The sequence below is a fragment of the Eleginops maclovinus genome, chromosome 11, assembly GCF_036324505.1.
Source record: "Eleginops maclovinus isolate JMC-PN-2008 ecotype Puerto Natales chromosome 11, JC_Emac_rtc_rv5, whole genome shotgun sequence".
NCBI lineage: Eukaryota > Metazoa > Chordata > Actinopteri > Perciformes > Eleginopidae > Eleginops > Eleginops maclovinus.
Genome location: NC_086359.1, coordinates 15,742,195 through 15,765,269, shown reverse-complemented (window position 1 = coordinate 15,765,269; position 23,075 = coordinate 15,742,195). Strand labels below are relative to the sequence as shown.

The 23,075-nt window shown below is 39.9% G+C and overlaps 2 protein-coding genes across 2 annotated transcripts; both read left to right on the top strand.

Moving 5' to 3' along the window:
* Positions 1-815: 815 nt before the first annotated feature.
* LOC134871929 (collagenase 3-like) lies at positions 816-4,977 on the top strand. Its single transcript, XM_063894946.1, has 10 exons — positions 816-940; positions 1,046-1,293; positions 1,380-1,528; positions 2,058-2,186; positions 2,273-2,434; positions 2,562-2,691; positions 2,810-2,943; positions 3,038-3,197; positions 3,292-3,395; positions 4,227-4,977. The coding sequence occupies exons 1-10, from the start codon at positions 839-841 to the stop codon at positions 4,328-4,330; spliced, it is 1,422 nt and encodes a 473-aa protein (XP_063751016.1). The 5' UTR covers positions 816-838; the 3' UTR covers positions 4,331-4,977.
* A 3,314-nt stretch (positions 4,978-8,291) lies between these two features.
* On the top strand, positions 8,292-21,832 carry acat1 (acetyl-CoA acetyltransferase 1). Its single transcript, XM_063895449.1, has 12 exons — positions 8,292-8,434; positions 9,501-9,548; positions 9,635-9,752; positions 10,359-10,454; positions 15,180-15,280; positions 16,578-16,721; positions 17,585-17,735; positions 17,818-17,913; positions 18,297-18,410; positions 20,052-20,116; positions 20,428-20,585; positions 21,459-21,832. The coding sequence occupies exons 1-12, from the start codon at positions 8,384-8,386 to the stop codon at positions 21,577-21,579; spliced, it is 1,263 nt and encodes a 420-aa protein (XP_063751519.1). The 5' UTR covers positions 8,292-8,383; the 3' UTR covers positions 21,580-21,832.
* The last annotated feature ends 1,243 nt before the right edge of the window (positions 21,833-23,075 follow it).

Genomic DNA, 23,075 nt, shown 5'->3' with positions numbered 1-23,075 from the left:
TCAGATCCTTGTACTACTTTGGTTGTGCAGGTTATCTGGCCTCCAGCTGGAATTGATTCTGTTAAATGCTCTACTTTTTATTAAATAACACAACTTTGATTTGAAGCTTGTTGATTTGTTCTGTTTTTAAAAGAAGGTGTGGAATTTCCACAACAATTGTGACTGCCCATGCTTAGTATCAAGTTACCTGAAAATAGGTTGTGGTTGTTGGGTAAAGTTGTAAAGCATGACTATTTATCTGTGGCATCTACAAATACTCCCATCAGCTGTCGGAAGGACTTGTTCAAGACTTGACGCAACTTGTCTGTTTCTCACAAACATGCATCAGCAGCAACAGTAGCCTGAGGGTTATCAAAGACACATAGTGATTTAGTACCTTTTATTCATGATAGACTGCTGTAAAAATCTGAATAAAATATAAGAATACCGCTCAGATAATATGAAAAAGAGACAATAGGTTATGTATGGGAATGAAGCAAAACACAGATAAAAAATGAACTGAATTCATCCTCTGTATAGTATATGTGTTTAAATCCAGCATTTGCCAGGTATCTAGCAAACACTTCCATACATATCTTGTTTTTCTGTTTTGGGGATTTTTTTTCTTTGGCTAAGCAATCAAAGCTGATCTCCTCCTCTCATCTTAAAATGTAATCACTGACTCAAGAAGGTTGTTACTCAACCAACACATTCTCACTCCCAGCTTGTCATATGTTGACATGTTGTCAGGATCCCTTTTGACTCAACACGCCCACTCCTAATCGCCCCCACTGCACCAACATATATATATAGCAGCTGAGGCCATCAAAAAAACACAAGTCCCATTCAACGAGGAAGCATGAGTCTGTCTTACAGTCTGAGCATCATTCTAAGCCTGGCACTCACAGTTTACTGTGGGCCTGTTTCACAAATCAATGTTAATGATGAACATTTTGCAGAGGTATGTAGTCGGGTATTAATTTTTCTACTTGATGTGTTACATTTTTGCATTTTGGAAAGATTCCAAAAATTCTGTAGACCAATACCTTTGCATCTTCTTTTACAGAGCTACCTGAAGAAATTCTTCAACCTAACAGAGGAGACCGGTCCTTCTACCAGGCGGGGGGTCAGTCCAGTGAGCAGGAAGCTGAGTGAGATGCAGAGATTCTTTGGCCTCCAGATCACTGGGATGCTGGATGGTGACACCATGGCAATGATGAAGAAGCCTCGCTGTGGTGTTCCGGACGGAAAACTTGCCCGTTTCTCCACGTTTGGACGTTATTTCAAGTGGCAGAAAAACAGCCTTACCTACAGGTGACTGATCTAAAGATTTAACTTGTGGGAAATAGTTTTTTTTAGAAAGTCTAGCTAATTAAAACGACATTTTTTCTGTCCCTCAGGATAGAGAACTACACTCCAGACATGTCTGTGGCAGAGGTAGATGATTCTATAGAGAGAGCGCTGCAGGTTTGGGCCAAAGTCACTCCTCTGAGATTCAGTAGAATCAACAGTGGCACTGCTGACATCATGATCTCCTTTGGCCGGCAATGTGAGTAAAGAATAACTTCCAGAAGTGGAAAAGGTTCACTTCACTTACTGTAAGTTAAATGCAGAAATACCATCAGTTAAAAATGTTTTAAAAACAACATAACAAAATTTTTATGTTAATTATATTATTATTATTATTATTATTATTATTATTATTATTATTATTGTTATTATTATTATTATTAATATTTAATTATTGTCAATGGTCTCAGAACAGTTACATAATGTACATCAACAAAACAAAGAAACAACATCATTCCACTGGCATGCCAGGGCTTGCACACATCTCAGACATTCTTTACTATTTTGTAAGGGCTTAGGGTGTTTATCTTGGCTCAGGTTTGTGGTTGTGACATCTCACGAATACCCCTAACTTACACACATTGGTGTTGTGAGGTACAATAGATTTAAAATGGTTTCTCAATGTTGATTTGTTGCTTTACAAAAAAATATAGTATTGCAGGACAATATAAAGTACATTTGAATGCACAAGCACTTGGGTTCTGACCTGAGTATGTTCTTGTTACCAGCACACAGTGATTATTACCCCTTTGATGGCCCTGGTGGTACTCTTGCCCATGCCTTTGCTCCATCCCCTGGCATTGGTGGAGATGCTCATTTTGACGAGGATGAGACCTTCACTTACCGTTCAAACAGAGGTCAGTTTGTTATTTATGTAACTACTGTCAATTTTGACATGATATTATCTTGTAAGGCTAACCTGTATGTGTGTTTTCTGCTGTAGGCTACGTCCTCTTCATGGTGGCTGCCCATGAGTTTGGCCACTCCCTTGGCTTGTCCCACTCTGATGATGCTGGTGCTCTCATGTACCCTACGTACACATACAGAGATCCTGAAAGATTCGTCCTGCCCCGGGATGATGTCAATGGCATCCAGTCTATCTATGGTTAGTACTAACTGGCTGGCAATCTCTTGCACAATAATTGTGGATTGCTTCTCAACTGTTTGGGCTTTATTGCAATGTGATACAGGGATGTCTCAATACTTGGTGACTCATTTTGTTTGTCCTCCAGGTCCAAACACTGATAAAGATCCCTCTGTAGAGGAACCTCTGCCCCCCACCACTCCTGATGCCTGTGATTCAACCATGGTCTTGGATGCTGTCACAACCCTGCGAGGAGAGATGCTTTTCTTCAAGGACAGGTCAGACATCCTGCAGAATGCTCAAATATACTGTATGAAACCTGAAGTCCATTCCAGTCAATTTATCTTTGTTTTCTAGAGCTGAATTACTTACTCATTTATGTTTTTGTGTTCTCAGCTTCTTCTGGAGGAGCTACCCTCAGAGCAGCACACCTCAGCAGAGTCTCATCACAAACTTCTGGCCTGATGCCCCCTCTAAAGTCAACGCTGCTTATGAAAGCCGACACTCAGACAAAGTCTTTCTCTTTAAAGGTTTGTGTTTTCATAACGTGTCCACAGCTCCAATCTAAAAGTGTTTCAAAATGAACCAACTGTGTGATTTTTCTGGGTTTTTTTCTGCCTGTAGGTCATAAAGTGTGGGCCTTCAGTGGCTATGATCTTGTACGTGGCTATCCTAAAAGGCTAACTACGTTTGGTTTCCCCAGACGTGTGAGGAAAATTGATGCTGCCCTTTATGACGCAGAATCCGGCAAGACTCTGTTCTTTGTAGGCAGCACATACTACAGGTGTGTTCAAAGATTTTTTTCTGTTGTTGCGTTGAACAATTTTTTTGCATTTAACCTCCTAGAATCTATCTAATGACTGTTGGTGTTTCTTCAGTTATAATGAGGCCAGAAAGACCATGGATCATGGATTCCCCAAGAGAGTTGATCAGACCTTCTCCGGTCTGAATGGCAAGGTGACTGCAGCAGTCCAGTACAGAGGTGAGTGGCATACTAAGTTTCCCCAAGTCAAGATCACTGAAATAAGATGTTCACAGTTTTCCCTCAAATCCCTCCCAGACCTTCACACAAATTATGTTTGACGGAGTGTATTTATTAGTTTTCTTGCTCTCACTTTCTTCTTTCAAACAGGAGGCAGTTATCATCTGACACTCTACACTTAAATGAGTGTTGTTAGTGTTGTTCCAAGATAAAGAGCATGCTATTTCTATATTTTTATATGAATCAACACAGTTACGTTTGAATATATGAAAGATATCTTTACTATGGTATACAGAACACAAATTGTGGTGTCTCTTGCTTATCAGTAAGGCTGATAATGTAACAGATATATATGATGTGGCATGATAGCCTTTAACAATACATTTATGAAAATATTTTTTAAATATTTCATTATTTAAATACCTGGTACTGGTTCATTCCAATTGAAGAGTTGACGAACGATCCAGTTTTTGCCAATGTGCATTTCGGCTCTCGGAAAGAACACATCCTTAGCTACTGTGTGACCGATCCAGGCTAGCTAATTTTGCTGCTGACCTGCTAAACTAAGCTAACCCTATCAAAGCTGCGGCTTCATATTCATGAGAGTGGAATCAATCTTAACATCTAACTCTAGGAAATAACGGGATTAGGAATTTTGTTAAAAAGTTGAATTACTTCTTGAACTATCACAGGAACTAAGGTTGAGGGCCATCCAGTTGCATGTAGCGGATCAGAGTTTGAATCTGACCTGCTTGTCATCCCCTCTCTGCTTTCCAGTCTTTCCATATAACAAAAAGAAGAAGAAACTAACATTGACTTTCTGTTCCGCAGGTTTTACTTACATCTATAATGGACCCTACATATTTGAGTACAGGTCCAGGACGTTGAACCGTGTGCTGAGGAACAACTTCTTCCTGGCCTGCAGTTACTTCTAGACCTCTTTACCAAGTTGTTTATGCAGCCACTGAATGAGAATGAATGTGCACTGTGTTAAAAAGCACATTTAATTATTCTACCAGAAAGAAATATATTTTCAAAAAGTGAATTATATCAAATGTATATCTGTACAAATACAGTATTTAAACATTGTGTTTATTTCTATATAGATTGTTTACATGTCTATTTTACTTGGCAGTTTTTATGTTGTGTATGAAACTCTTCCGCCAGGAAAACAGATATTCAGTTAAGTTTTTTCTGAAGGACTACTGTTTCTTCAAGACTTCTACTGTTCTTTATGGATATAATCGAATGATATTTTAGTTGGAATAATTGTAATGAATGTAATTTGATAAAATCGGAATTACCAAATTCTTATAAAGATGCTGCTAATGAATACAACTAATTAAACATTTAAACAAAAAGAACATTCGAGTATCAAAACTATCATTCTTTAACCATACGTGTTAGATTTCAGATTGCAAAGGTTTTGGGTTAAATTTTGATGTCAAAGCAAGAACAAGGCAAAGAGGAAGAGACTTCACAGAGTGTCACGAATCAACACAAAATATGCATTTCAATTCTACATCATATGTTTCTTTACATTTGATGTAAATAAAGATGATACATTGGTTGACCAGCTAAATGCTTTAGTATTTATTTTGATGAGTATCCATGACAAATGCAGTGGGTAGAAGATGGTCTTCCTAAAAAGTAAAACGGTCACTAAATATATTACCGAAGCGAAAATCTTTTCCTGTAAAACAATACTAATACATTACAAGTCACTGTTAATAACACTGGGGTTACCTGTGCACCCCAAGTCTATATTACTCTTATTTAAAACAAAATCCCAGTGATACATGTATTACTCTTCCCTCCCTATTCCGCCAGGTTAAATAACAACCAAATATAATATTTTTCAACATGATAGCCTGGGCTTTAGAGACCTCGTCTTTGCTGTGTGAAGTTCAAAGTCTCCCAATATGCATTTGTTTTTGCTTCTAATAATAACAAAAAAGATAATGAGAAATGAGAGTCCTGCATGGACATGATGTAGATTTGAACATCAGGAAATTAATTACAATGTTGTTGTAGCTTTATCTTCTTTTCCATTGTCTTTTTGGACATGCGTTATCATTAAATACATCTTTAAAAGTGAACAAAATCTAAAATAAGTACAATTCTTATTCGTCATGTCTTAGTTTGTGGATTGGGATGAATAGAAAATCTGGCAACTATAGTGTGTGTTTGAAACCAGGTTTGAACCCAGGTATGATTTATAGCTACCCATTACTCTCTCCAGCATGATCTCCTAACAGTTGTTGCAAAAGTGAAACACTTGGGTTTGAACTTCTCACTCATATTTGATTTCACATAAGCACAATATGGGAACTGATGAGAAAGAATGCCTTGGCTTGTTGTTCATTTTCTTTATGAACAACTTTCTATTAACATTTTAAAACCGCTTAAAGGAAAATACTTAAATATCAAATATCCCACTAGCAATTGTAGGTCTAGTTTTAATCAGGTTTCCTGTAGTATGAGTTTATAATGTAATCTCTATTCAATTCAATAGGACAGAAAAATATTTCAAAACAAAAATAATGTCCGCGGTGCTATTGTTTCCCCCTGTATTGATGCTTATTTTGATGTTAATAGACTAATAAAGAAGGCCAGCTCTGTCCTGGGGATTCCTCTGGACACTGTGGAGGTGGTGGGAGACAGGAGAATGGCAGCCAAGCTGTCCTCCCTGCAGGACAATGTGTCCCACCCCATCCAGGACACCCTGTCCGCACTGTGCAGCTCCTTCAGAGACAGGTTGCTGCACCCACAGTGTCTCAAGGAGAGATACTGCAGGTCCTTCCTTCCTACAGCCGTGAGACTTTACAACCAGCATGGCCCCTGGTAGACCCCTCATACATACAACCCCCCCCCCCCCCAAAAAAAACAACTGACTAGTTGTGCAATAACAATTTATGTGCAACATATACACATAAATATGCCATTATCAATAACTGTGCAATATTTACCTGGCTGCTATATCTCCTTCAGGATGTGTGTTTTGTAAATTGTGAGTTTTTATTTATCTTGATTTTTTTTTTAAATGCATATTTTCTTTTGTAAAGCTGTCTTTGGCTCTGTTGCTGCTGTAGCAAATTTTAATTTCCCCTCTGTGGGACGAATAAAGGAATTCTGATTCTGAAATATATACAGTGGTATGCAAAAGTTTGGGCACCCCTCTGAGATTTCATGACAATTTGCTTTTCCTTTATAATAGAAGATCACAGCAACAACATTTGTTTTCCTACAAAGATGTAGACGTTTTAGTGTTTTCCAGACCAAAATTCTTAGGGTAGCATTACATAGTTTTATTATAATAAAATAAAATGCAAAAAATGGGATGTGCAAAAGTTTGGGCACCCTTATAAATAGCATTCATTTCAACACCTGTACGGATTTATAGCTGACAGGTTGCTGCACAAAATTGCTTTGATTAGCTCATTAGACCTTCAATTACAAAGACAGGTGGAACCAATCATGAAAAAGGCTATTTAACATAGGTAATAGCTGGCTGTGCCTGGCCTAGGTTCTTTCTTAGGGAGTGGCAAGATGGGGACCTCAAAACAACTCTCCACTGACCTGAAAGCTAAGATAATCCAACATTATAAATTAGGAGAAGGGTACAAAAAATTATCTGACAGGTTTAAACTGTCTGTCTCCACAGTCAGAAACGTAGTTGTGAAATGGAAGGCCACAGGAACAGTCCGTGTGAAGGAAAGATGTGGTAGGCCGACAAAAATAGGGGAAAGGCACAGGCGAAGGATGGTGAAAATGGTCACAGAGAAGCCACAGACCACCTCCAGAGAACTACAACAACATCTGGCTGCTGATGGTGTAGTTGTTCACCGTTCCACAATCCAGCGTACTTTGCACCAGGAAGAGCTCATTGGAAGGGTGATGTGCAAAAAGCCTTTCCTGAGTGTTAATCACAAGAAGAGTCGCATGAGGTATGCAAAAGCACATCTGGACAAGCCAGAAGCATTTTGGAACAAAATACTGTGGTCAGATGAGACCAAGATTGAGTTATTTGGTCATAACATGAACAGGTATGCATGGCGAAAAAAACACACTGCATTCAATGAAAAGAACTTGTTGCCCACTGTAAAATTTGGTGGAGGATCTATCATGTTATGGGGCTGTGTGGCTAGCACAGGTACTGGAAAACTTGTTAAAGTTGAGGGCCACATGAATTCCTTACAGTACCAGGAGATTCTTGACAAGAATGTTCTAGAGTCAGTCACAAAGTTGAAGCTACGCCGGGGTTGGATTTTTCAGCAGGACAATGATCCTAAGCACCGATCAAAATCCACCAAGGAATTCATGCAGAAGCACAGGTACAATGTTCTGGAATGGCCATCCCAGTCCCCAGACCTTAACATCATTGAAAATGTATGGATTTATTTGAAGAAGGCTGTCCATGCACGGAGGCCAAGAAACCTGACTGAACTGGAGACGTTTTGTGTGGAAGAATGGGCCAAAATACCACCTGCCAGGCTTAAGGGACTTGTCTGTGGCTACAGGAGGCGTCTACAGGCCGTTATTGCAGCAAAAGGAGGCAATACTAAATATTAATGGAATTATTTCTTAGGGGTGCCCAAATTTATGCACATGCCTATTTTTGTTTGAATGCACATAAACATGTTTCTGTTTGACCAATAAAAGTTATTTCACTACTGAGATGTTTCTGTTACCATAAGGTATAACATATGTTAAAATGAAGTTGCTGCTTCAAAAGCTCAGCAAGTGACAAACTGATGCAGTGGTTTTCCTAAGGGGTGCCCAAACTTTTGCATACCACTGTATTATGTGGTCAATTACAAAACATGTACTGCTGAACTGCAACAACCACAATGCATAGCAAACGATGACGTAGTGCGCACACACACCTCTCACTGTGATAGGCTGATATTGGTATCCCTCCACTGCATGGCTGAAGGTGAAGCGGGTCCAAGTCAAGTGTGTCAGCCTTTCCTGTGTCCTAGTCCAAAATGTCATCCAGTGGACTTTTAACCCTGCGCGCTCAAATGTGTAAACGCCTGGTAAGTGAGGGTGTGCAAAAGTAATGTGTGCGTGTTATCAGTCTATTGTTGTATTGCATTTAAACGCTGTAGTAACAGTCTGGCTGGTTGTAAACAAAAGGGCCTGCTCAGCTAGCATTAACTTGGTGTGTGCTGAGCGTCCTTGAGCAAAGTAATGCAACAGCTTGAACACAGGTGGCCCGAGTGCTTTCATTCATTTATCTCATATCACAACACAAGTATGTTTCTCAACTACATGTTAGCAATACAGCAACAGCAGTAGCTAGCCTAACTGACAATACAAAACACCGCTTGAAAAGTAACGTTTTACGTTTGACATACCAGTCACACACCTAGCTCAGATAGCTTTTACTTTTAGCCCATTTTTGTCATAAACCAGTGAACTCTTTTGCTTTGCTTGTGTTTGTCCTCATTGTTGGTATAACTCAAATAATGTTATGCTTGCGTACTTGCTTCTGTCGTGTTCGGGTCAAATGGGACAGATTGACTTTCATTAATCGTATCTGTTGTGTTTGACATTTGATTGCTACAAGGTCTTAGGATATCCTCCACAGTAGCCATTTGAACACAGAACATTGCTGATCACCACTTTCATTGAATTTTAAGTGGTTTAGTCATTTTTGTTACACCTATTCTGATCCCTGTCACAAATGACTGCCATAGGAAATGAATGGGTAACCCTAGATTATGTTCATCCATCAGATAATACACAACCACAAATCGACAGCATGTTAATTTTGGAATGCATAGTTTATTCTTTGTATATTCAATACAATCATTCATGTGAATCAGTAGTCTGAGACATTGTTTTCATCTTAAAAGGGAGTTAAATCACATTTAGTGATGATTTTTTTTTTGTAAGAGCTGTTAAAAGCGATTTGTTAAATTTGACCAAGAACACTAAAGTAAAGAAGAGAAACGAACAAGACCGGAGGGATAAAACATACTAAGTACGACCCATAAGGGCTTCATGTTAAACATAAGACTTTTGGAAAGATGTGTGTGGATTTAGGAAGTCTCTCCTGTATGGAAAATGATTGATGAGGTAATTTTCCTGTTATTGTAGGCTCACAAGTACCTCTCAAGAACCTACGCATCTCGACCTGCACTCAATGTAAGTACGCTAACTCACATTAGAAATTATTAATGAAATATTGGGTCTTAATACTATAATGCAGACTTTAAATGCATTTTTTTCAGGAAGTTGTTATTGTCAGTGCGGTCCGCACTCCAATGGGCTCCTTCAGAAGCAGCCTGGCAGCAATACCAGCCACCAAACTGGGCTCCATTGCCATTAAGGGAGCTATAGACAAAGCAGGTATGTTCACAGAAAACTGAATTCCTCCATTGGAGCCGAGCTTCAGATGTAACATCAGCTGATCATTATAACCAATCACATGTTTCATTCATTAAACAGTGTGTATGACCCAAACTAAAAGTGTACCTGCACACAAATGTTGAAATGTTATAAATGATCCTGTCAATCAATGGCTCTTTACAGTGACTCACAGTGACTACAGAGAGGAAGCTGTCATTGGCTAAATGTCCAGACTTTTTGCTAATTTACTGCAGGTAACATAATACAAGTGGTTTTCTCTGCAGTGATTTTACAGCCAGAACCCTCTTAAAACTGAAGTCATACTTGGCAATGTACAGTATGCACATTATTTGAAGAAATTATTAAAAACTATTTACACTTTATTCGGCTTTCTGGTGTTTTCTTTGATTTATAAAACTGATGTTGATACAGTTATGCATCAGCCTAGTGAATATGGTTTAGGTGAAAAGCAAAATGTTAATTTATTGATATATTTTCTTACATTTTATTGACCAAATGATGAATCTAGACCAAAAAACTGTCAATTTATACCCATAATTAAAAATAGTAGTTGGTTTCAGCCCTAACGATTGTACTTGTGTTTAGGAATCGCTCCTGAGGAGGTGAAGGAAGTCTACATGGGCAACGTGCTTCAGGCGGGAGAAGGACAGGCCCCCACCAGACAAGCCTTGCTTGGAGCAGGTACTGTATGACACTGCTATATTCTCACCCTCATTCCCAATATCACCAAAATATTGATGTGCATGAAACCAGCTTTACACATGCTGTCACCATCTCTGTTCCGGTACACTATTACAATCTGAGAGCCACACATTATACATTCATTACCACAGCTACAAGATTTTATATCTGAAGCAGCTTAGAGAGTTCTCATTCATTCATTCATTCATTCATTTTATTAAGAGTTCTGCTTTTATCACACAAAGCAGGTAACCTTGAAATAACAAAATACCATTGTTAATTAATCAACTCTCCTGGGCCACACTTGCAAAGCAAAGCATCACTGAGGGGTAGGGATCGACCATTTATCGGCCGGGCCGATTATTATGGCCGATATTTAGCATTTTTATAATCATCGGTATCGGTCATTTTTTCCACCGATAAGCCGATATTGAAATGGATAAAGAATGGAACGCGCTACTTTGTCTGTAAAGCGTCTCTCACTCCCTGCGTTTGCCACTCTGTGGTCGATAGCATTGTCCCACCCACTACACCATCTGATTTGTTAGTGAGCACGGATCCAGCCAATCAGGATGGAGGACTGAATGCTCAGAACAGTTTGGCTTCTCAGCGAGGCAGTAGCAGACTGGGCTTCAACGGTACGGAGCTATTTTTTCAAAGGTAAGGTAACGTACATTCATTGCTGAAGTTGCAATGAATCACAATCCACTACACTGAAGTTGCAATAACACCACTTTGTAAGCTATTCTCTTTCATTCCGGACCCATAAGCAAAGCGCCCATTTCCTCCATTTAGCTAATTCCCGATTGATGCACGTTAGTTTACTAGTTCGCCAATAGAGCCTTAATAGATGTCAGTCTAACTACTGAAACATAATCCAAACTAGCTAGCCATTTACAAAACGTAACGTTACGTTTAAATGTCTCACAATTTGGTAGTTCATATAGCTGTAGTCTATAGACCTTATATTTGTATTGAACTAATTTGGAATAATTTTGTTTTCTTATGAGTTACATCAGTGTCCGCAACGGAGGGAGCGTGGTTCGCCTGATGTCACTCGTCATTTTAAATCTACCTATCCAGTAAAAGTTTTCTGTCCCAGCTAAAATTCTGTGAAACACCAGCGATATCATTTGTTACATTTTACTCACTTTCCCTAAGCATTTTTAATAAATAGGCCTACACCAATCTAAACCTCAGTTTTCATCAGTGCCTGACAGTCACAGACGATGGACGATAGGTTTAGCTATTCGAGCTAACTTATAACATGTTTCAGGCAGTGTTATGGAGAGGGCTAGCTAGCTGTTTATCTTACCTGGTCGCAATTGACTGACGATAAATCAGATTTGTTTAAACTTTTATTGGTCAACGGGTGGATACAGCAAGATAAACGTGACATTTTTCGGTCAAAAACTTGACTGTCATACGGGCTTGGGCCCATTATTGTTACGAGTTATGACCGTCCGTTTGTCTGCAATCTGCATCGCTGCGAGTGAATGGATGACTGGTGGCGCAAGTCACCTCAGTAGGCCTGTCATATGACGTGCTTTGCTAACTGCACAAATAAGAAGTTAAAACAAACACCTCAATCACCTGAGATGTTGATATGATATGCACAATAATACTTAAATATGCGTACAGTACTCTTACTATCCATTTCAAGTTAAAAAGGAGTGAATATTTGTTCAATATCTTTTTTGATACAGTTCAATGGTCGTCTATGGAAAACATGAATGTAGAATTCCTAATGGATCTCATATCATTTTAAAGAGCCATTTCCAATCTTTAAATAGAAAGAAACTTACAATGGACACTTGTCTTTAGTTTTTATTATTCTTGGTTATTTGAAATGTTTCTCAAATTGCCCTTTTCTTTCGGAATTCCCAGGAATCTGGAGCATTGTTGTAAAATTCTGTTGGGTTAACCTTAACACTTGCCCAGGCATCACGCATGCACCTCCCTCTCCCTCTCTTGTGCACTCTTTCTCTCACACACACACACACACACACACACACACACACACACACACACACACACACACACACACACACACACACACACACACACACACACACACACACACACACACAGATTAACATGATACAAATGATTTACACTTCAGATGCAAGCTGATAGACGTGTCCTTTGATCGTTTTGCATTAGGTAGGCCTATTATGGTAATACATTAATTTAAATAGTCACCCAGGCTACAGGTTACATAGGCGATAGGCCTACTGACAGAATCATCAATGTTGTAGAGAGGATTGTGGATCCACACGTGTCTGCCATACAGTTTTTCTCTATCACCTGTGGCCCCATTTAACTAATTATATATTTTTTTCTTAATCCAGATGAGTGCACAAAAAGCAAGGCAAAAAAGTGCAGTATGGGAGTACTACACTCCATCAACAGCAGGGAAGGCATTGTGCAATACCTGCAAAGTTGCTGTCAGTATGGGAGGTTCACAGCCGAAAATTACCAATACCTCAAATCTTTGGTCCCATCTTAGGATTCATCACCTTGCCCTGTATGAATCTGCAAAGAAGCAAGAACCTGGACCTGCATCAACAGCTGGCAACCTGGCAACAGCTGTATGCCAGCCTGCAATTGAACACATGTTTCAGAACAAAAGAAAATGGACAAATTCAGATGACCGGTCAAAACATATGGACAAACTAATTACGGAAATGATGGTTACAGACAACCAGCCGTTCACAATGGTGTCTGATGTTGGCTTTCAGCGAGTCATGGCTGCAGCTGAACCGCGGTATGAACTGAGAAGCGAGAAATTTTACCGTACAGCCAAACTAGATGAAATCCATGGTAAGGTTGTGCTCAAGATCAAAGATCTTATTAAGCCAGAGAATGCTGGCTTTGCACTGTCCTTTACCACTGATTGTTGGTCTGGAGCAACAGAGTCCCTGATGAGCCTAACATGCCACTTTATTGACAAAGAGTGGCTACGAAAGCAAGTTGTATTAAATACAAAGGCAATGCAGGGATCCCACACAGGTGAATATATCCGGGAGACTTTCCTGGACATGCTCCAAGAGTGGGAAATCACCAAAGAACGTGTAGCTCTTGTTCTTCGGGATAATGGAGCAAACATCGTGAAGGGGCTGAGGCTGGCTGAACTTCCAGACCTAAGTTGCACAGCCCACACTCTGCAACTGGTGGTCAATGAAGGCTTGGCATGTCAAAGGGTTGTGATAGACATAATTGCCATAGTGAAGAAATGTGTGAATCATTTCCAGCACTCCATCTTGGCCAAGCAGCGCTTGCGGAGCATTCAGAAGGACCTGGGCCTTCCTGAACACCAGGTGATACAGGCTGTTTCTACAAGATGGAATTCCACACTCCACATGCTTCAAAGGGCACTGGAGCAAAAGCGTGCTCTAACCATCTACTCTGGGGAGTATGGTGGGTTTTCATGCCTAAATGCTCAGCAGTGGGAGATTGTGTCCAATTTGGTTGAAACACTAACTCCAATTGAAGAGGTGACACTTGAGTTGAGCAGCAATGATTCCTCTGCATCTTGCATCATCCCCTGTGTCACTGTGCTCAAGATGCTACTCCGAGATGATGGGCCCTCAACACAGGGAATCAGAACCCTTAGGGGAGTGATGAGGGAGGCTCTCAGCAAACGGTTTTCCAAATTGGAGGAGGCTAAATCTGTGGTTCTGGCATGTCTTTTGGATCCACGCTACAAAAGTCATGCATTCTCCTGCGATTCTACATTGACCAAGGCCAAAGAATGGCTCAAAGAGGAAGTGGAAGGTGAAGTAGAGCAGAATGCAGCAGAGATAGGTGGTGTAGAGCAGCAAGCTGAGGCAGGGGGGGACACTGCACACGAACAAAGCCCAAAAAGACAACGGAGAGAAGAGACACCATCTCATAGCCGATTAGATGCCATGTTCAGTGTTCTGCTGGGACCCCACACAGGAGAGGTGTCAACGGAGCAAAACTTTGAAAAGGAATTGCATGACTACCTCACAGAACCACTGATAGACAGGCGCAAGGGGGATCCACTCCAATGGTGGAGCCAACATGAGACCCGTTTCAAGCTTCTTGCTCCAAAGGCAAGGAAGTTCCTGTGTGCCCCACCCTCTTCTGTGCCAAGTGAGCGTGTGTTCAGTGAGGTCTCTGCTATATATGAAAAAACCAGAAGCCGCCTCACTGGAGAAAATGCAGAAAAGCTCTGCTTCCTCCACCATAACCTACTCTTGCTAAATTGGGAATACTAGACTTGAGTAAACCAAAGTGGTTTTTTTTGCCATTTTTTGGTTCATTAATCTACAGGGAGTGATTTTATTTATTCAATTAATTCATTAGTTTGTCATTTTCAGTTCATTAAACATCAGGGAGTGATATGATTTACTACTATTTTTCTATGATTTTACATTATATGCATATTTTTTTTTAAATGCTGCAGGCAGCTCCCTACACTTTGTATTACAAAATAAGAACTATTAAATACTTTTGAATTACATTTCTGCTGCATATCGCCTTTTTTTTGACAACTGACATATTGTTTTTAAAAAAAAAAAAAAATTTAATATCGGTTTTACATATCGGTTATCGGACTCCTTTTTTGGTAATAATTGATATCGGTATCGGCCCTGAAAAAAGCATATCGGTCGATCCCTACTGAGGGGTGGGTCAAAATAATGGAGTTGAATCTGGTTTCTTTTCTGTGGCTAATTTAAATGTGTCTTGAATCTTCAGGCTTGACCCTCGGCACTCCAGCAACAACCATCAACAAAGTGTGTGCCTCCGGGATGAAGTCCATCATGATGGCAGCTCAGAGTCTAATGTGTGGACACCAGGTAACGTCTGCATTAAACACCAGCTCACTACTACTTGTTCCAGTACACAAAACCCACGAAGATGATGGAAGACTTTGTTGTAACCAATAACATGCCTTGTTGACCATAAGATATTAGGTAAGACTTGGCCTTATGCCTCAAACTGCTGAAATTGTACAGAGACTTACCATCTGTTTCTATATTTTTACCACCAACAAAGTTATCTCTCATTATTCAGAAACTAAACTTGAAAGGGACCTTGTGTAACCTTGAAGTAATGTTAAATCGGGCACATTAATAATTACTTAATGTAATTCCGCCTACCGTTTCACCTCCCTTTTTATTCGTAACTTAATAAACTCCATGTAGCTGTCTTAACTCCACCCATTTTTAAATGAGGGACAAAGACAAAATTAGAAATGGAATATACAGTGAATACAACAATGTGATGATAACAACAGCTTGTGACACCCTTGACAGATTAATATTTACTGGAAAAGGGAACACTTGCTGTAATCTTACATTTTAGGTTGGCTAGTGACTGGCAGATTTTCCTTACTCATAAATATTTTACTCTACTATCAATTTATCAATCTTTACAAAGCTGCTTTCAAACGAATCAAATGCATGATGCTTTACGAGGGATTGACAATAATTAGGATCTTACATTTTGAAAAATGTTAATACAATGAAATACAATAAAACAAATCATTATGATCAACAGAAGTGTGTTGATCCTGGATGTGACTGTTCTTTTTATACCTCTCTTTTTATGTATAACTAAATTAAGTTCTAGTAACTGTCTGAACTCAACCCCCTTTAACTGGAGGACATAGAACAATCAGAAACAAAATGATATAAAAATCATATTAGGATATAATGATAACTACATCGTGTGACATCCTTAACAGATGAATATCTACTGAAAATGTCCCCTTTTTTGAAATGGAGAAACGCGTACCATTAAAACTACTGGTTCTATGCTTTATTTAGAGAGACGAGAATGATCAGCTGTTGAGGATTTATTACTTATGCACAGACCTGTCAATAATGTGTGATAATAATCAACTTCAGGTAGAAGAAATATGCTAACATCAAATTATTGGTGATTATAAAACCGTACAAACCACATGTGTTTTTTCCCTTTGACAGAATGACTGTTATTACAAATTCCAATAAAAAGACAGCAGGAGTGACCATATGCCTCCACAATACATAGATTACAGTACTTCCTGTTTAATGTGAGAAAAGCATGTTTTGTACATGTCACTACATGTAAGTGTATGGCTGTGTGTGTGTGTGTGTGTGTGTTTTTAAGGATGTGATGGTGGCAGGAGGCATGGAGAGCATGTCCAACGTTCCCTACGTGATGACCAGAGACGCCCCGGCCTACGGAGGAATGAGGGTGGAGGACCTGATCGTCAAGGATGGACTCACTGACGTCTACAACAAATTCCACATGGTGACTATCAACCTCCTGCTGAATATAACCTTGTTAAATATCTTTGCCACCAAGATAATTCTGATGTTTCTAAAAAAAAAAGAAAATCCCCATGTAATTGGAAGTGTTTCTGGTTAAAAAATAAGAGTTTGGGTTAGACCCAGTGCAGTTGCTGATCAGGGAAACCAGTGAAAGTGAAATATATCTTTACATTTTTCAAAAGGTACAACCAATGTTCAATGACATGATAAAATAGTGCACAAGGTGAAAGGTCATTTTAAACGTTTTTGTAATATATCTTTTTTTTTAATATAAATTGATATTGTGTATATCCTCACAGTACGTAAGAATAAAGCTGACACAGACATGTGTTTGAAAGTAAATGTGTGCATTTAAGAAATCTGCAATTTTATGCATTGGATGTTTATGGGGTGCGAGGACCAGGACAAAAAAAAAAATCCTGGTGTCAATTTCACTGCTGAATATAAAGGCCCTGACACACCAAACAGACACCTAAGAAGTAGCAGGCACAGGCTGTTGTGTTGCACACACACCACTCAGACTACAGCCAACTAACACGACGTATGTTCTATGCCTGCGTGAGAGGAAATCCCTCCTTAAACCAGCAGGCAGCAGTAGTCTGTATTCATCATTCAAAAAGGGGAAACTGATGTGATGACATGATACACACATTTAAGTATTTTAACACCATTCTTACTCGCCACTTTACTTTATGTTGTTGTAAAAAATAGTTGTTTGTTTTCCTCTATACATTTCAGATTTTGTACAATTTGATCGATTTGGTATGTAGGGGCATTAATTTGTATTTCTTATCAGTTTCATAATCGTTGTTTCCCTTTGTTTTGCCTTACTGTTTTTAACAGGGCAATTGCGCAGAAAACACGGCCAAGAACAGCAACATCAGCAGAGAGGAGCAGGACGCCTATGCCATCGGCTCGTACACCCGCAGCAAGGCAGCGTATGAGTCTGGAGTGCTGGCCAAGGAGATCGTTCCTGTCAGCATTCCCCAGAGAGGTAAAGCAGGGTGATGTAGGGCTGGCCTTAGGTCAATTTCTTCAAGAAGCACACAATATCTGATTTTGCCGATGTTTTGCAGGGAAACCGGATGTGGTCGTGTCAGAGGATGAGGAGTGGAGGAGGGTCGACTTCAGCAAAGTTCCCAAACTCAGGGCAGTGTTCCAGAAAGAGAACGGTATCAAACCTTTACTTTTATTCATTTGTTACTTTAACTGGAGAATCACTTGAAGCCTTTTCTGTCGAAATTAAACATGTCTTTCCGAATAGTCATTGATCCGACCGATTTTTTTACATTATTTAGCATCTTTACATTTTTTCTGCTACTTATTTACCTGTTTTAACTCTTTGTACTGCTGTGTTGGTTATTCAAGTTGTAGTAATCTGCTGTACATAATCACGTTTTTCAGCCAATATTTCTCTTTTTGTTCTGATTGGGGAGTATACTGTATGTAAATAGGTTTTATATAGACTTATCATGTTAAAGCACTTTGAGTGGTCAGAAGACTTCATACCGCTGTTTAAGTAAAGTCCTTTTTCCATCGGTCTCTTGCATCTTAGGCACGGTGACAGCAGCCAACGCTAGCACACTGAATGATGGAGCAGCAGCTCTCGTCTTAATGACAGCAGATGCTGCAAAGAGACTCAATGTCACTCCACTGGCCAGGATCGTCTGTAAGCACACAAATACACACACATCACGCCCATTGTCATTATTGGAGTTAATTTGAAGGATATACAGTGGGGCAAAAAAGTATTTAGTCAGCGACTGAGTTAAACCTCAACTATGAGAGACAGAATGAGAAAAAAAATCCAGAAAATCACATTGTATGATTTTTTATGAATTAATTTTCAAATGATTGTGGAAAATAAGTATTTGGTCAATAACAAAAGTTCATCTCAATACTTTGTTATATACCCTTTGTTGGCAATGACAGAGGTCAAACGTTTTCTGTAAGTCTTCACAAGGTTTTCACACACTGTTGCTGGTATTTTGGCCCATTCCTCCATGCAGATCTCCCTAAAGCAGTGATGTTATGGGGCTGTCGCTGGGCAACACGGACTTTCAACTCCCTCCAAAGATTTTCTATGGGGTTGAGATCTGGAGACTGGCTAGGCCACTCCAGGACCTTGAAATGCTTCTTAGGAAGCCACTCCTTGGTTGCCCTGGCGGTGTGTTTGGGATCATTGTCATGCTGAAAGACCCAGCCACGCTTCATCTTCAGTGCCCTTGCTGATGGAAGGAGGTTTTCACTCAAAATCTCACGATACATGGCCCCATTCATTCTTTCCTTTACACGGATCAGTCGTCCTGGTCCCTTTGCAGAAAAACAGCCCCAAAGCATGATGTTTCCACCCCCATGCTTCACAGTAGGTATGGTGTTCTTTGGATGCAACTCTGCATTCTTTCTCCTCCAAACACGACGAGTTGAGTTTTTACCAAAAAGTTCTATTTTGGTTTCATCTGACCATATGACATTCTCCCAATCCTCTTCTGGATCATCCAAATGCCCTCTAGCAAACTTCAGACGGGCCTGGACATGTACTGGCTTAAGCAGGGGGACACGTCTGGAACTGCAGGATTTAAGTCCCTGGCGGCGTAGTGTGTTACTGATGGTAGCCTCTGTTACTTTGGTCCCAGCTCTCTGCAGGTCATTCACTAGGTCCCCCCGTGTGGTTCTGGGATTTTTGCTCACCGTTCTTGTGATCATTTTGACCCCACGGGGTGAGATCTTGCGTGGAGCCCCAGATCGAGGGAGATTAGCAGTGGTCTTGTATGTCTTCCATTTTCTAATAAATGCTCCCACAGTTGATTTCTTCACACCAAGCTGCTTACCTATTGCAGATTCAGTTTTCCCAGCCTGGTGCAGGTCTACAATTTTGTCTCTGGTCTCCTTTGACAGCTCTTTGGTCTTGGACATAGTGGAGTTTGGAGTATGACTGTTTGAGGTTGTGGACAGGTGTCTTTTATACTGATAACGAGTTCAAAAAGGTGCCATTAATACAGGTAACGAGTGGAGGACAGAGGAGCCTCTTAAAGAAGAAGTTACAGGTCTGTGAGAGCCAGAAATCTTGCTTGTTTGTAGGTGACCAAATACTTATTTTACCGAGGAATTTACCAATTAATTCATTACAAATCCTACAATGTGATTTCCTGGATTTATTTTTCTCATTCTGTCTCTCATAGTTGAAGTGTACCTATGATGAAAATTACAGGTCTCTCTCATCTTTTTAAATTGGAGAACTTGCACAATTGGTGGCTGACTAAATACTTTTTTGCCCCACTGTATCTTTTATATATTTTATTTTTCATAGCTTTTGCTGATGCTGCCGTGGCGCCCATTGATTTCCCCATCGCTCCTGCATTTGCAGCACCAAAGGTGAGTGATATTTTTACGTTTTAGTAGTCCCTAAATATACAAGGTGGTTGATGATCATCTCCACCAAGTAAAGACTTTCCGTGTATATTGTAATTTAAGCAGGTAGCAGCCTTCAGCCCACAGACTGTATCTGTCCATACGGAGTCTGATCTAATAGCTATATTTACCTAAATGCATCATTGAATTACTTTGAGGACCTTTTTGACGGACAAGGATGTAAACAGCAACTGGTGGAGGACATTCCGATAGTTCAAGTGTTATGTTTGTATTCTGGTTTAAAATGTTTGAAATAAAATGTGTGTGTTTGTTAGGCCCTGGATGCAGCAGGGCTGACGAAGGAGGACATCACCATGTGGGAGATCAACGAGGCCTTCAGCGTGGTCGCGCTGGCCAACATCAAGATGCTGGACATCGACCCTGCAAAGGTCAACGTTAACGGAGGCGCTGTCTCACTGGGACACCCCATTGGGTAAGTCCTGAGAGACTCCTGAACATTGGCTGGTCCTATAAAGTAGTGCGGTGATGACAGATTGCTGTATGCCGACCCAGAAGTCAGTTTCGCAAGGGCTCTCTCAAAATAAAGCAATTGGATCTTTACAGAAAAAATATCTGTAGCTAATAAACATTTATGATACTTGCATGTTTTACTCAGCATTAACACCACTTTTAGGATTTTTTATTAAGTAAATGCAATCTCAAGATGTTAAAAGCTATCGGTAGGCTATAAGGAAACTACATCACAGTTGCATGACTTCATGGCACCACCGCTGAGCTAAAGGCGGCTAATGTTTAGTATTCTTGTTGAGACACTTGTTAGCAACTGCCGTTCTTATGACACGTAAAAGCTTTGGACATTCACCAGTGGGGTATTTACTAACGTATTTCATGTCTTAAACGAACCCAAAGAGCTAAAATGCTAACACATTTCCAGGTTTTAGGACAAATTCCTGCACCACTCAGTAAATTTACAATTCAGGCTATATTCAAACCTCGCCCAGAACCATAAGGACATCATGCCTCTTAAATAGCTTGACAAGGTTTCCAGATATTAAACTGCTACACTACATTGCAGCAGTTTAGTATTATTTTTCATATATTATTTTGTTTGCAGATAGATCTTTCGTTTTGGTTTGTTTTTTCATTAGCAGTGTGTCATTATTTGCCGCTGACTAACTGAAAAAAGGACATTTTTCACTGGCCAACTCTTCTCTTTGCATTACATTTACCTTCAGCTGACTTTGTTAAAAACCCTGTTTTTCATTAAAATTGCAAAAAAAAAAACGTGAATATCAAAAATATCATTATGGATTACAACTTAAACTTTTTCACTTCGTCCCTTCAGGATGTCTGGGGCGAGAATTGTGGGTCACATGGTGCACAACCTGCAGTCAGGCCAGTACGGGCTGGCAGGCATCTGCAACGGAGGAGGCGGAGCTTCAACGATTATCATCCAGAAACTGTAGAGAGGTCTCTTCCTGATACACTCTTTGTTAAAACTCCAAATGGTTCGGGCATCTGTTAACTCCCTTTACTGTGAACAGTGCTTCTGCTACCACTTTAAACCAGCGACCTTACTCACTGAGCAGTGTAGGGCTCGACTCATGACATCATGACTCCAGTGTTAGAAACACTCCTTTGTTTGATGATACATATTGTGCAAAACTGATTAATATTTAACTCTGGATCAAAAAAGAAGAATAAATAGTTTGTATGAAACTGCTGTCCTGTTATTGTCTAAATCTACTCAAGCTATGACCTATAACTATGATACGATACGGTACAATAATACTTTGTCTCATCTGAAAGGTGTCTTGCATCTCAGCTGCTCCATTTACAACATCAACAAGGACAAAAACAGGTAACCAGGAGACAGACAATTAACATTCCATGACATCACCAAGGACAATATTTTCAAGAACCTTAAATGCAGGGGTCTTCAATGTTTTTCAGGCCAAGGACCCCCAAACTGATTAATTGGTGCTATAGACTATATTTTATAAAATTGTGTATTATATTTTACTGCACCTAGTGCATGTATGTATATGTATATGTATTACCATAGCTACCCTGTTGTGCATTCAATATTCAGCTATTCAATTAATACATAGGTTCATATATGTATAGTAATTATTTTAAACATGTGAAAGGTTGGCCGTGCCACTAACATTTCTAAAACATGCATTTTTGGGGCCAAGTTACAAAACTATCCATTTGTTTCTGAAAAAGTGCTGCAGCATCGTTGTACCTTGGATTTTAGTCCGCTGGGGAACTGAACAGGCTCACCAATCACAGGGAACCTGACGGAGCAAGTGTGTAACATACAGCCTTGTGATTGGCACAGCAGCGATAGGGGCGGGCCCCCCTCTATGTACAGGAGGCTACCTGTGAACTGGTGCCCAGCTTGAGAGAGCTTCTGTGTATCGCTGAATGTGTGCATTGCTGACTGAAAGACTGTCTTCTGCCTCCATTTGTCCGTTCACTACAATATGTCGTATTCATGTTCAAGACATTTACATTTGTGGGGAAAAAAGGGTTAGAAATAAAAACAAGGTTGTCTAATCAAACAAACATTTCGCAACCCCCCTGCAGTACCTCCGCGGACCCCTCACTTCAGTCTCCATCCATCCATCCATCCATCCATCTTCTCCCGCTTTTCCGTCAGGGTCGCGGAGGTAACAGCTCAGCCTTCAGTCTTACATTACTAAATCATGGGACCCTGTGTCTCAGATTTGATGGCAACTATTCTCTGTTCAGGCCATGTTTGGGATCAGAGACAATGTTGTTGACCAGTCTCAGTATATTATTATGATAGTCTGATTCATAACGTTTCTCAAAGTCTGCACCTACGATCTGTGAGCAGATTTTTATATCGTGGAGCACTTTTGGTACCTGGTGATACTGCACTACTGTAGAACACTCGTAATCAGTAATGTAAAAAACAAACAAGAATAAGTCTACC

Coding starts and splice junctions, on each gene's coding strand:
- LOC134871929 (XM_063894946.1), top strand. CDS start 839: ATGAGTCTGTCTTACAGTCTGAGCATCATTCTAAGCCTGGCACTCACA. Junction 941..1,045: donor ATGATGAACATTTTGCAGAG/GTATGTAGTCGG, acceptor CTTCTTTTACAG/AGCTACCTGAAGAAATTCTT. Junction 2,435..2,561: donor TGGCATCCAGTCTATCTATG/GTTAGTACTAAC, acceptor TTTGTCCTCCAG/GTCCAAACACTGATAAAGAT.
- acat1 (XM_063895449.1), top strand. CDS start 8,384: ATGTCATCCAGTGGACTTTTAACCCTGCGCGCTCAAATGTGTAAACGC. Junction 9,549..9,634: donor CATCTCGACCTGCACTCAAT/GTAAGTACGCTA, acceptor CATTTTTTTCAG/GAAGTTGTTATTGTCAGTGC. Junction 18,411..20,051: donor TCCACTGGCCAGGATCGTCT/GTAAGCACACAA, acceptor TATTTTTCATAG/CTTTTGCTGATGCTGCCGTG.